This window comes from Tympanuchus pallidicinctus, unplaced genomic scaffold, assembly GCF_026119805.1.
Source record: "Tympanuchus pallidicinctus isolate F22 unplaced genomic scaffold, pur_lepc_1.0 scaffold3, whole genome shotgun sequence".
Lineage (NCBI taxonomy): Eukaryota > Metazoa > Chordata > Aves > Galliformes > Phasianidae > Tympanuchus > Tympanuchus pallidicinctus.
The window spans coordinates 85,845,615-85,860,380 of NW_026294747.1; the positions used below are offsets into that span (position 1 = coordinate 85,845,615).

The following is a 14,766-nucleotide window of genomic DNA, read 5'->3' on the forward strand; positions in this document are numbered from 1 at the left end:
TGGAAAAAAAGGAGTTCACTAGTATGGTAACTAATTGGACCCATCACTGGATCCAAGAATGGGGAACTAGAAGATCTTAATTTTAGCAAATAATTAACCCCTTATTTTTCTACCTAATGCTGAACATAACATTAATCAGTATTTACCTCCCAATGTTTACAGAACACTGATTGTATATTTCAAAATCATAAGTGTTACCAACTATATACTGACTTTTATTTCGGCGTCTATTATATAAATTAGGGTTCTGTTGAATTCTTACTGAGGAAGAAATTATATCAACTTTAAGTACATGCACAGTATCGTGCACTACAGAACAATCAAATAATATTTTTTGATGGAGGAATGAATCAATAGAAAAATAGATTTAATAAACATTAACATTTAAAAATCTAGACAAAAATGGGAAATCATGCATTTCACGCAAAGTTTTACTTTTTTTGTCTTTTTTTGATGAAATTTCTGAGAACTTAAGACATGCAGAAATGAGAAGCAGCTCACTCTGAGCAAAGAACAATGTTAAGACTGCACAGAAGTTTTGATTGAGCCTGTTGATATGCAAGACTAAAAAAAGTTGCCATTCTTGGACTTCCCTTCAACATTAGACAGTGTTGTGCAAACCTCAGACAAATCCCTGTATTATGATTTCTAAGCTGTTAGGAAGTCTCTCAGAGGGCTAAGTAAAAATCTGGAAAATTGTTTCCCCCAAATTTATTACAAGAGATGTTTTTATTCCAGGCAACAGACTACGAAAGGGAAATGGATACCAGTTTATCCTTTCCTTAATATATTAATTCAGAGGACAAGTAAACTATGGATAGCATAGATATATAAATAATAATTAAAATAAAATTAGACATATATTTAATTTTCCAATGTTTAAACTATGTATGTTTCAATATTTAGAATATGTGTTTATCAGCTTATGAAATAAATGAAAATTATTTATTTGCAATTTAATGTCTTTTTTTTTTTCCCATCCCAACATTTGTCAGGACATTGCCGACATAATCAAAAGAACTCTAAATTTTCAGAGGTGAGTCTACTCCAGTGATCTTGATTAGTTATGAATTAACCTATTTCTCTGAAGTATCCTTCACTAAATCTTTGGTGGGAAATGCACTTTATTAAGCATGAGCTTTGGTTATTTGTGTGCATACACGCAATACTATTGGTCAATAATGCAGAATGATTTAAAGTTTGCTATGCTCCAGAGATGTATTGCTCATGAAAATGATTCTAGTGTTTCAACAAATGACACTGATAGCTACTTTGCAAACACTACTATCTTCAATCTTTGAATGATCTCTTTAACCAGATAATTTTTACTCAAACTTCAAGTCTTGCAAAAACCTACACAAGAATAATCATAATCATTTGAATATTGCATACAATGAATTTTAAGTTTTCAGCAGGTACAGTTACATACATAGGAGTTATCAGAATAAGATTTAAGATTTGAATACTTAGCTGAATAAAAATATTCTCAGGGTAGAAACAAATGATAAAATATAAGTTAATGAGACCGGTAATAAACTTTACTCTGAACCAGGTCTCATTGGTTATTGATGTGGAGATGTTTGATTCAAGAGACACTACTGAACTTATTGCAGATGATCGTTATAATAGAAAAAAGCACACACAAAAAAATAGAAATGCAAAGGAGAGAAAATCAAATTACCCATGGCATTCTCTTCTTATATTCCATGGCAGAATTATCCCATAGATTAATAAATGGTACTTCATGCAACAACAACAACAAAAAAAATGCTGTATCATCTTATGTAAACATCTGCTTTCTTCATGCAAAATGCCTACAAACCTGTGACAATAACTTTTTTTCTAATAGCATAGTTTTACATTAGCTCAGTTACAGAAACTATTAACTGAAAATCCATGAATTTGCAAGTAGAAGATATTCTAAAATTTTTGAAAGATTTTCAGCATAAATATTCCAAAGCCCAACAAAGCTAATTGATTTTCTAAAAACTAAACTACACACACTTATTCCTTGCTGTGGTGCCTTGTTCTTTTGATGATAGAAGAGAAAAGACCAGTTTTTGGAGGAGGACCCATCAACATAGGGGCTTGGTTCTTGTGGGTAATTTTTATCTGAGGGAAGAAAGAAGAAAATCACAGTTATCCCTTGAGCTAGTTAAATTCCTATGTACAAGTATCTGAAATGTCTGAATCATCTTTACATACAATTTCTAAACCTTCATTTAATCAATCAAGGAAAGAAAAAGACCTTTGTTTTTTTTTTTGAATGATGCTACATATTCAGTAAGCCAATGTATGTATAATCATTGTTACCACAAATACTTTCAATTATACATGCAATCAATGTTACAAATAGTATACAAAAAATGCAGGCTGATATCTGATCTTACTTCTTGACTGTGGGACATTCTGCATGCTGCTGAATATTTTACTTGCATGTAAAATATAGAATATATAGAAGATGAGAATTTAGAAGTTGGACACACATGATGAAAGACCAAACTGTTGCCTATCACTAAGATAGAGGCTGTATCACTGTATGCTCTGTTTACATTTCTAATCAAGCTGTATCTGTTTTCTAACACAGGACACTATTTAATTTCAAAATAAGCACTATGAATGAAAGCAAAAAATTAACACATAAAAAGGGTAAAAAAGGATGAACTAGGATTCTAATTTGTTCATTAATTATTAGTAGAATAGACTCAAATATTGAAAATCCTATTTAAAACACTTTGCAAGATTGCTCTAAAGCCACCCATTTTTGATTCCTTTGATATAAAACTACGAATCACCTTATATGAGACAACCTTAAAGTAGATTATGTCTGCAATTTTCTCTAATTCAAGTCTAAATTAGAGAAGACATTTTATGAATGTATGCTATGCTCAAAGCTAATTGAAAGCAATTATCAAAGTGGCATTTTGTCTGTGACTTTAAGATACATTGTAAGATAATAAATGATTCTCATTATGTAATAAAAAGGTCACATCTTGCCTTTGGGCTAGTGATGCTAAGAGTTTTTCAAAAGCAATCCGAGACATTTTCTTTAGTGAACTACGACTAATACAAGAACCATCACTTATTAAATATCAGTTGTCATCTGCATAGTACCTACATCAGAGATGGGTATTTCTTTCCAAAAGAAACACCACCTCATTAAAAACTGGAAAAATATATCTCTTAAAGTGCGTACCTGACATTTTCAAGTTAAAATGAATATCCTTCACTTGTCATTCAATAATAGTAATGAAACAAAAAATGTATGCCACGTGGACAGGCTCATTAAAGTATAGATCAGGACATTTCTTGGGGTGGAAATTTACATTACAATATAAGGAAACCAAAAAATCCTAATAGAATAAGAGAGTTTATTTAACTCAGAGTCTTTAGGCTATTTTCCAAATATTCTTTTTTTTTTTTTTTTTAATGCTACCTTTGTACACTAGTCTTGAACTTCATATGTGACCTCTTCTTGTCAAGATTCTTCATTAGTATCAAATTTAGTAGGTTTTTTTTTTCAACCTACATTAATTTCACACAGAAAACAACTCCTGCTTTCAAAGACTGGCATCAACATATTTTCTCACATAAAATTCTTCAGGCACCAGTTTGGAAGCCAAATCTCAGGGTAAGTTGGCATTTTTCCATTGATGTCACGTTAAACCAGCTGATGATCTAGTCCTGAAAAATTGCCTCAAGTATTTCTGTAACTTTCATATGCTTCATGAAACATATTTTGTGTTTCAGGAATAATGATGACATCAGCCTGATTCTGAGGACCAACACCTGAAATAATCTGCACATGCGGTGAGTGAATTTGAGAGTTATAAGGGTTCAAGCAGATTACAGGATTTGACCATGATGAGGCAACAGAAATGTCTTCAGAATTTCTTTCAGAAGTAAATCATAATAATTTCATCTTAAAATAAATAAAAGAGCAGAGCTCAAAAGAAGGCTTTAGTATGAAGAGGTGAGGTCATCCTGAGACCTCATACAGATTGCATGTTGGATTGGGGCTGTTCAATGCTGCTGAGAGTGAATGCAATTACATATTGAGAAAATATTTATCATTTGTCATGCTCTTTTTTGGCTTGAGCCATCTGTTTCAGAGAACATGACCTCTTCAGTATGTTGTATCCTATCAGCTGAGATCAGCCAAGTTGCACAAGCAAGATTAACCACTCATGCATATGAGGATGGAGTCCTATATACATTTTTCTGAGACATATTTTCAACTCTTGTAAACTGGCCACAATCCAATGACATAATATACTCTCCATTCTGAAAATAATAATGAAAAAAAAACCTGTTAACTAAGTATATTTTTTTACTTATGCACAATAGTGTAATTAACAATGCACTGGTTAACAGTGATAACCATTGATAACTTATTATCCTGGGAAAAATATATATATATATATATATATATATTTACATATATATTTTACCTTTGGTTCACAAAAGATCACTCTTTTTATAATAGACACGGTACAATTGCACAACATTGCCCAAAAGATACTTTGTCTTTCTCACGACTTTCAGGCAATGTCTTTCTGTCCCAGACTCTTGTTGCTGCTCCTATTTGCATACTGGCAATAGTAGCAGAGGGTGTTGTGAGTGTGGTTGACAAGTGAACGTGCGTACTTCAAGATGGGTCTCAGAAAGAGAAATAGCGTAGCAGGTAAAGTGGGACTAAACACATAGAGTGCTCTAAACAAGACTGAAATGGAGACAAAAGCAACCACACAAAACCCCTTAACAAACAAACATTAAAAAAATAAAATAAAAAAAAATTAAAAGAGGAAAAAAAATCTTAAATTACAACCAACCAAGATTTGATTTACTTAATATTCAACAAACTCACTACTTGTAACTGTGTATAAATTCTGTATTCATCTAATGTGTAGAGACTAACTTTCATCACATGGATTTATTCTCTCCTGCAAGTAACATTGTGTCTTTATTATGAGAAGCACAATTTTTAAAGCTTTAAAAAGCTCTGAATAAGATGTGATAGTTTGTTGCTTTTCATTATTCTATGGTGAACCTGTGATTTCCTTGCACAATGTGCACACAAAACCAGAGAAAAAGAGAGTGGTCAGAAATAAACACACAGAAAGTTCAAACCATAACCTAACATTTTTAGCAGCTGATGATATCCAGATAAACATACTCATGCCAAATAGTCAGGAATACTTGAAAATCATTTTAGAGATAGTTTATCCAAGTTGACTGAAAGCATGGATGATAATTTAAACATAAACTAGAGAAGTGAATGAAATGCTACTAGAGGAAAAATGCAATAGAATACTTCTATTTGACAAATTTGGAAGAAATTTAAAAGTACAAAAAAAATGGTAAATAACATAATTTCATTTAGGAAGAAATTAAATAGACACATGAATTGCTAATATATCTTGATCTTTTTTTTTTTTTTAATTGAAAGCCTCATATACAATATTATAGACATATATACTACATATATTTACAACTCAATCTGTTGAAATCACTGGAAAAAGTCTCATTCACTAACCAAAGCCAAGGTTATAGCCTTTGAATTCATGATCATAGAAACTTAAAGGACTGCTCTATCTGGTAAATACGCTTAGCATAAAAATATTGCTATTATAATTTTGAAGTCACCTTTCTATCACTAGAAAGTGTGTCTAACAATGTATTCGTGGGAAGGGACAAAAGATTCATTAAAAAGTAAAATTCTTGAGAAAGAAGTAGGTATTGCATTCTACTTGGAATTTTTTTTATAAAGGAGCAGGAAGAATATTTATAAATTCATAATTATATTTATAAATGCTTAATTTGAAATTTGTTTTGGGGCAGGTCAGAGTTCCAAAATATGCCTCGAAGCCACATTAACACAACATATCCACTCAATAAAAAACTGCAAATATCAACATTTTTAGTGTAAAAGCTATCTCTTTAAGGTCAATCAGTTTTGCATGTATGCTAATATTTTGACAGTGTGTGCTAGCTCTCTCTATGCTTCTGACTTCACAGAATGCCTAAATACTTACTATTAGCACAGAAATACAATTACAAGCTGCAATGCTAATTAAAAATATAAAACTGAGAATGGAGACAATCAGCTGTGCTTTTAATAGTTCAATTAATATTGAAAAATTAACTCTGTATTTTATGGATAAAGAGATGGTAAAAACCCTCAAAGTATCTTAAAACAAATAAGTAAACAAAAACCTTAGTAAACTCTTCAAGAAAAATGCTAGAGCCTAGCTGGGGGGAAAAAAAAAGATTGGATTTGCTAGTTTAAAGTCATTTTTTTTCCATGTTATGAGCAAGATTTTGCTGTTGACAGGTTTGAGTGTATAAAGGATTTTCCAGTTTGGATGCTCTTTGCCATCCCCTTTACAGGAAATTAATGGATGCAACACTTCTGTATCACAGGAGTGGCAAACACTTTTATCTTCTTGTAGATGATCAAGAGCTGTACTGGGTGACTGAATGTAGGCAGTGGTATAAAAATTAACCTGAGACTTGCATTATGCGACATTTTGGTCAAATCTCTCAGGTCTAGATCAGTTGTTTTAAATATAGCATTATGCAACACATCTTTTAAACAAATTTCTTAACAATATTATTGTGCAGAGTGCAATCAAATCTAATCAGTTTGGCATTAATTAAACTCTAATAATATACTCTAGTCTCTCTCCTAAGTAGTATGATCCGTTTCCCCTTCACACAGGTAGATTGGAAAACATTACGGTGTCATCATAATTTTTAAACATACTGAGAAAATGACAGAGCTGCAAAATTAAAATAAATGATTAATGGCATTTTTTTCATGTTTTGTACTAATAGGTATCACTGAGGTTTTAAATTAATAGAGCTGTCAAGCTTCGGGTTGTTACAGATCCAGGGCAGAACGAAAATGGAAATTATGTATTCCACAGACACCTAAAGATGACACTTCAGAATATTTCAAATTTTAATTAGTAGGTGCAATTGTTTTTTTTCTCCCTCCTCCCTAAAACCACTGCAAATTAATTGGCAATTAGTCACAACTAATTCTTTTCTTAACAATCTGAACTGGAAAGAAAGGTGCATTAAATGTAGAGTATTTGTCTGGGGTGCAGAAAGCACACATGCAGCAAATTGCTTTGTCAATTACAAAAACTACTGTTGTGAAATTAAGAAAAAATATGCTTAGGTAAATAAAGCTAATTAATGTGCACTGTACCTGTGAACACAAAAAATAATGCCCAGATTCATGATAAAAGTGTTAGAGGCACAATGAACAATGCAGGTCTTGAAACACAAAGTATGCACGTTGTTGTGGGGAGAAAGTGCAGCATTTCAGCATAAGACCTAACTCTTTTTTTCTAGCTTCCACTCTAGAATTTCATTTGGGGCTTAATTGTGTTGGAACTGTCTATCACTGTACTAACACAAGCTACCACACCTACAACTCAGTTTATCTTTGCTCAAAAGAAACAGATAAAAATTTAATTTCCCATAATATAAAAAAAATATTTTTACATTCAGTGACATGGATAGAGGTTACTTTACCAACTGATAATCTGTAAGAACAGCTGCAAATTCTTTATAACATCAGTGAATGAATGGCTTGGGTCAGAATGGACCTCAACGGATCTAAACAAAAAGAAATCTCAGTTTTTCCTTCAACTAGCTCTAGGAGATCACAAATATCATTAACAGTACTTTTATTCTTGCTTTCTGTCTGGACTTAAGTACAAAGGCGGACTTCACAGAGTCCTTTGTGCTCACACTCCACATCTTTATGGACTAAAGGCAAGGCTAAAGAAACCATACATTCATTAATTTATTCAAACTTATTTTAAGGTGCACGCAAATCATAATATAATGAAATATAATTTCTGAGTTCCATTATTAAATGGCTTCTTACAAGTTTTCCTACCAGTAAATAATTCTAAAAAAACTATTAAAGATAAATATTTCAGATGATTTTATTTCTGCCAGCCCATCAGATAGGCTCTGAGTATGGATTACCATTTTCATTCCTTCATCAAGGCAATATTCTTTCACATTTTGTACACATTTCTCTCTTCATTTTAATCTAATTATACTAGCAGCTTGACATTATAACAGACATGATGCCAATCAAGTCAGGAATAGATGAAGGAACTGAAATCACAGTTATTAAGATGGAATATTCCTATAGATTTTTCAAAACAATACTAATATTTTATGTAGCTAAATTGAAAGATTACTTTTCTTTAAAAAGTCCTGATGGCTAAAGCTACAGGTTTATTGAATTAACTTGAGAGTCTTTGAAGTTTCATTACTATTAATGACCTGTTTGGAGATCAGGTGAAACCATAGATATCTTTCATGTTGCTATATTTGTCTGGGAGAGCTCTGATAGAATTTCCTCCTCAGCTAATCAGACAAGATGTTTAACATAACATTAACATTATCATCTTTCCTTGTCCCAAAGACTTTTCTATTAAAAAAAAAATGCAGTGAAAACAATACAATTTGATGCTCAGATTCTGCATCTTATTATACTGGAACAAAGTGACTTTGTCAGACTGTAGTCTCCATGTGTTCAACATATTCAGTAATTCTGGATGTTTATTAGATTTTTGGAGTGAGGCAACTCACAGAGTCTATAGGAATACATTCATGCTCTCTTTTAGGGATGCTAGTTGATTGTGCAGTATGAGAACATGAGATAATAAAAGAACAACACAGCAACTTTTTAGTACTAAAACTGACCACAGGAATGAAAAATCACAGACCATAGCTTCTGGGGAATCACTGCATTTTTATATTTCACATCTCTTTCTTTTCTTTTCTTTTCTTTTCTTTTCTTTTCTTTTCTTTTCTTTTCTTTTCTTTTCTTTTCTTTTCTTTTCTTTTCTTTTCTTTTCTTTTCTTTTCTTTCTTTTCTTCTCTTCTCTTCTCTTCTCTTCTCTTCTCTTCTCTTCTCTTCTCTTCTCTTCTCTTCTCTTCTCTTCTCTTCTCTTCTCTTCTCTTCTCTTCTCTTCTCTTCTCTTCTCTTCTCTTCTCTTCTCTTCTCTTCTCTTCTCTTCTCTTCTCTTCTCTTCTCTTCTCTTCTCTTCTCTTTGTGTGAGAAAGGACAGGAGAAGTAGGAAAGTAGGAAAGGTAAACTTGTTGATTTCTTTGGTGGGAAATAGACTTCCAAGCCTGTATGAGGAGCCTGCATCCCATATATAATAGGGATTTAATATAGCTTAGTCTGGATAATGGAATATAGCAAGAGATTTTTGATTAGGTTGAACCTGATTTCTTGAGAAATCATTTGCAAAATGCTGTCATTAGTACCAAAACATGAAGAAGAAACAGAAAAGGACTTCTGAGCTCAGCCACTTGCAACCTTGGGCAAGGTTGATTCAAAACATACTGACTGTATTGATTTCCTACTTGATCTCTCAAATTTTTTTAGGTCAGACCCTAAAACTACTGAACTTAAAGGAAGCCAAAATTCCTGATGTTATTATGTCAAAATCAAATGTGTTATTTCAGCTTTTGAAAGTATATTGGAGGGGGAGAGATAGCAGTCTTTTTTTCAGCAACAGATTTATGTCTGGAGCATTCAAGAATCAAAAAGTTGAGGCTCAGCTCTTCTGTCTAACTGATGAGCATGATCTTTGTACATGAACTAACTGATGTGCATAGAACTTGTATACACAAGCAGACTGAGCTGGGACAGTAGCTTCTGTTCTGTAAATCACACAGATAGTAAACTAATAAGGGCATCCTTCAGCATCCTTATGTGAAGCATGGGAATGTCCCCCATATGTTGCAATGCATGGTGTATGAATGCCAGCACCTTCTTATAATGGCCTCAGTTCCTTGTAAGATTTAAGGAAATACATTTACTAAGAGTGGAAATAAAAGGAAAAGAAAACTCATACATCATCTAAGAAACAAAACTCCTGGATTTCTTCATCTGAGCAAGTTTAATTGGTCATTTGCTTGAAGGTAGCTTTGGGAAAAAGCTGCAATTTTGTTTCCAGAGAAGACAAAAATTCACAATTCTTATGTTGGTCTCATCATACTTTTTCTGAAATTTGAGCTCTTTCTAGTTCAAAAAGCAGGCTATCTAGCTGGCTATGCATAAGAATTAATTGTTATGATTTTATATTTTTTCAGACTAGTTCTGGATACACTTTACAGAGATCTTTCCTATATTTATATGGTCAAGTACATTTTGTCTTCCAAGGACCCTTCTGAAACACACACTCAGAAATCAAATCTAACATCTATTTTTGGCATTGTCACAGGAGCAATTTCTAGTACTTTGCAAAAAAGGAAAAACTTCAGCATACTGATGGAGAGAGGAGAGGTTGCACTATATCTTTTTTCTTTGTGTGAAATTTAGAGGGGCAATAATGTGAGGAGCAACTCCATAAATACATTAAGATCCTCAGAAGAGACATAAAAAACAAACAAAATATTTCCTAAAAAATGAATAATGTAACATAAAATACTTATTCTGGACCTAAATTCATAGTGGTGCAGTAGCACAGAAAAGAAGTAGCTCTTCTCATATGAAAGAAATACAGTCTACAGTGAGGTTTTTTTTTTTACATAACACAAAGTAGTTTCTCTTAACGGTGTTATATTACAAGGGATATTTTCCACAGGAAAGTATATGCTACTTCTATCCCATGTAAAAAGTTTACTTTGATTGGACAGGAGTAATTATCAGCAATAATTTACTGTTTCCTTAAGGCAGTAATTGAAATGTAAAAACTCTATTCTCTCTTTCCAGATTTGTCCTAAGTCGTGCAGGCAGCTTCTGCTAGCATTATTATCAGATAGCAGAGATTTTGTACAGAGCAAGAAATCAGGACCAAAAAAGCATGCCTCATTGCCAGCATCCTTCCAGAAGTTATCTTCTGTAAACTGTAACTGAAAAATTATGTTTTTCTTGAACAAGTAAAAGCTGTGTGCAGCACTGTTCTGCAATGAACCACTTGTGTAGAAGAGGTAAAGGTAATGACATCTAACTCCAAAAAGTTTATTGGATTACATCAGAAAATCTCCACTATTCTGCCTGTTCTGTAAACACAGTGTGTGTTTACACAGTTCCCTTCTCATTGCAGTACCTTAGTACTCACCACAGAGAATTAGATTTTAGGCACTTTCCCGTGGTTCAGCTGTACACTACAGAATATCCAGAAAACCTGGACTATCACAACTCTTTATTCCTCTTAGCCTATACGTTACCAGCTCCCAGGCTTGATAGCACATTACTGAAGGTGCTCCCTTTAATTTCTCTGTGTTGCCTTTATCTTTACTAGAGACAATGATAATGAAAGTGATCCAGAACCTAAATTTGGATAATGACTCTCTCCTGTGGTGGAATACCTTCTTCTTTGGCACATTACTGTTATTTACAAAGTGTAAGGTGACAGAGACTCAGCTACTTAACAGTACAGATTTTCTTTAGTAAAAGTCAGTAAAATTGCATACTAAAGTACATTACTATGACTATACATAACAACGAAAAGCTTAAAACTCTGCAATATCTTGATTTGCTTCATTACTCTCTGTAATTTAATCAAAGACAGATGACAATGGAGAGCTCTTAGTGCTCTACCTTTGTTGTGCTGCTCCCTCAACTGAACAGTGTAACCAGTTCCTCAAAGAATCTGCAGTGAGCAAGCGTTTCCCTATTTTATCAAATTTGGAGGAATGGATTTCTTCCTCCTGTTTATTTGCCTTCATTTCTTCTTTAAACCAATTTTTAATTATTATTTCTATTGTATAATTCAAACAGTACAGCCAAGGCTTCAGCTTTAAATACAATGTTCTTGCTATGAACTCTCAAACACACAAAGGAAATGTTGCCTGAATTTTTACAGAATAATTATTTACTTATTAGCATCAAAACTCACATTGGTTCGTCCTCAGTAATGCAACAAGAGACTATAAAAATAATACAGCATCAGAAATAAATGATCACATTGCGTAAAGCTATGCACCCTGTATTTTCCAAACTTATGAAACAACTGACCTTTTATTCCATCCTAGCCTGTAGAAAAAACAACATGATAAATTGAAAAGGCAGTAGGTGTTGAGCTATACAATAACAGCATATGAACATGTTAATTAAGTAATTGAATTAATAATGATAAGGGTTGTCTCTTAAACTGAAAGATCTTGTTTCCTTCATTTCAAGGACTGACATTAAATAAATCAGTAAATATAAGTGACTACGGTAATTTTTGTAATTACAAAATAAAGTTTATGTACTTTTTGTTTAGTCCTCATCCCATCAATAACTGTATCCTTACCGTGCAGGGGGTTTGCATCCAAGGTTCCCCATCTATCTGCATAGGCAGAGACTTGCTGGTCCTAAAGTGATATATTTCATAAAATAAGAAAATGCAACTGGACAAAATTGAAAAATGTACTTTTAAGGAGATATATGTGATGGCACACACGTATATACCAGATTTACCCAAGCTTCTATGTAATCTCCAACATGCTTACAAAAGTAAACCAGTTTCTTAGTAGGCAGACACCTTGCACACACATCTTGCTAGACTCTACTGTCTCATGAGAGAATAGTCTTCAATTTGTGAAATGAAGAGAGAATTATGCAACAACTTCAAGAAAAAACTATTTACAGGAAAAGAAAAAACACAGAAATCTATTTTTTAAATTTAGACTGAATACTGTAAAGAAAAGGAGAAATAAATCTTAACTCTAATATTGCTTTACTAAAATCATGAAAGATATTTTTATGCTTGTGCCTAACAGCAGGTTAGACAGATCAGTAGCCACAGACAGTTCTATTGTGTTCAGTAGATTTAATTTACCATGTTATAAATTGTTAGTAAAGGGTCAATGATTTCAATATTAATGTTCAGATAGTATTCTATGCCTACTTTTGGGTTCCATACTTAGAAAAGCATAGATAAATGATAAAAAGAAAATAAAAGTTAAAAATGATGATCTTTTAAATGACCTTTTCCATCTCTATATTTCTGTGTTATAGTCAGACCGTGTTATAGTCTGGACAACTCAATATAACATGGAAGAATCAATTCTAACAGTGGAAAAATGAGTCAGTTGATCACTCATGATCAGTGGAAATTCTATGTCAGACATTATTTTAAAATGACCAGCAGGTTGTAGTGTTAACCACAGTCATCAACAGCCAGAAGAAAAAGAAGGAAAGAATATTCAATGATGTCTCACATAAGTTTGAAATAATTCTAGATCTTTTGCAGTTCTTGTTGATTTGGGATTAAAATATTGTATCGTGGTAGCCAGGGAAGATGGGAATGAATGACTCTGCATTCTCATTTCTCTTCCTCACCCTCATGAGAGAGTAATTTGAAGCCAGGATCACCTGGTCCTTGAGAATAGTCTCAAAAATAGGCTACAAGCTTCAGGAATTCCTGAACTATCTTTAAGTTTTGACTTCTACTCTTTCTGTTAATTATCATACTTTATATCCAATTTCAGTCTTGATCCTTTCATTCTATAACTTTTGACTTAACTATTAAAATTTTGCAAAATTCTTCCTGAAAAATTCTACACTGATGAAGTTGAATGCCTTTCTTTTTTCCAGCCCTTATTTAATCCAAAAGTTAGAATAATTATTTTTTCCTTAAGAGTGCATCCAAACTTCTTCTGTTGTAAACATACTGGTCACTGTTAGCATAGTAAGTGATAAAATGTAGCTAAATTAATCTGCTCCACTGCTCACAGCTTACACATATCAATGTATTTATTAATAGTAACTTACCAGCATTCAATAAATAACAAATAAATTTAAAAGAGAGCACTTTGACTTCCATGGATCAAACAAGTGCTTTACAAATACTAATTGCATACTACTATTCTCTGGTGAGAAATGCATTACAAATGGGTTAAAATGTGTCAAAGTAACGTTAAATGCCTTTTTGCTCTAATCTGCACTGAGTGCAGTCAGTAAAATAAACCAGGATGTTCATACATTACTCCTTCTCCTCCAATTGCTTAACAATATTTCTTCATAGGTTGAAATGACAGTTAAATACAACATGAAAAAACTGAATGTAAACACCTTCCTCCCTTCCTTTTACTCTTTCCCTCTTTTTCTTTCTTTCTTTGCTTTCTTTCTTGCTTGCTTTCTCTCTTTCTTTCATACAGTTAAAGCAAGAAAGATGTATGGGCACAGAAAAATGAATAGAATACATTTGATATATAAATTGATACTCTCACAAGCATTAAGTTCAGTAATTATGACTATTACACTGTTAAATAAACTGTACTGGTGAAATATAAATATCAATTGATAATATATAAAACTTTATTGTTCAATACAACAGTGTAGGGCAAATTAGATCTGTCAATACCTGATGACAACGGATGAGCACTGGGCAAGCCTTCTTCCAGCACTTTTCAGACCTGTATATATTTGACCCATCTCCATGGCTCCTTCCAGACCAACTACTTCCATAAGCTGGTCACTAAGATCTGAAAAAGTTGAAAAAATTGCATTTGGTCTAGACATGATTTTGACAGTTTTCATTCTTAGCAAGCTGGTCAGAAGACCAGCTATATATGATAGTAGATAAAAAAATGATATGAACTGCCTTTTCTAATCACTAAGAAGTGATTTCAGTTTTAAGTTTTGGTGCATCTGGGCCTGTTGGTACACTATTCTAAAATACCTTGACCAGAATGACTCTAAAACACAATAATACACTCCATGGCTTGTTTAAATTCATACACAGAAAGAAAAAATCTCTCAGCAAGTGAGAAAACAGGAAATGCTCC

General features: G+C 32.8%; 1 protein-coding gene across 4 annotated transcripts in view; it reads right to left on the bottom strand.

Moving 5' to 3' along the window:
• Positions 1–955: 955 nt before the first annotated feature.
• Positions 956–14,766, bottom strand: part of DGKB (diacylglycerol kinase beta) — a 328,785-nt gene continuing 314,974 nt past the window's right edge. For all 4 annotated transcript variants that reach the window (XM_052695392.1, XM_052695389.1, XM_052695393.1 and 1 more), the window contains 3 exons: positions 14,343–14,463; positions 12,288–12,348; positions 956–2,112 (listed from right to left, as the gene is read on the bottom strand). In XM_052695392.1, coding sequence (XP_052551352.1) covers positions 2,005–2,112; positions 12,288–12,348; positions 14,343–14,463 — 290 coding nt within the window. In that variant the 3' untranslated portion in view covers positions 956–2,004. The remainder of the gene's footprint in view (positions 2,113–12,287; positions 12,349–14,342; positions 14,464–14,766) is intronic.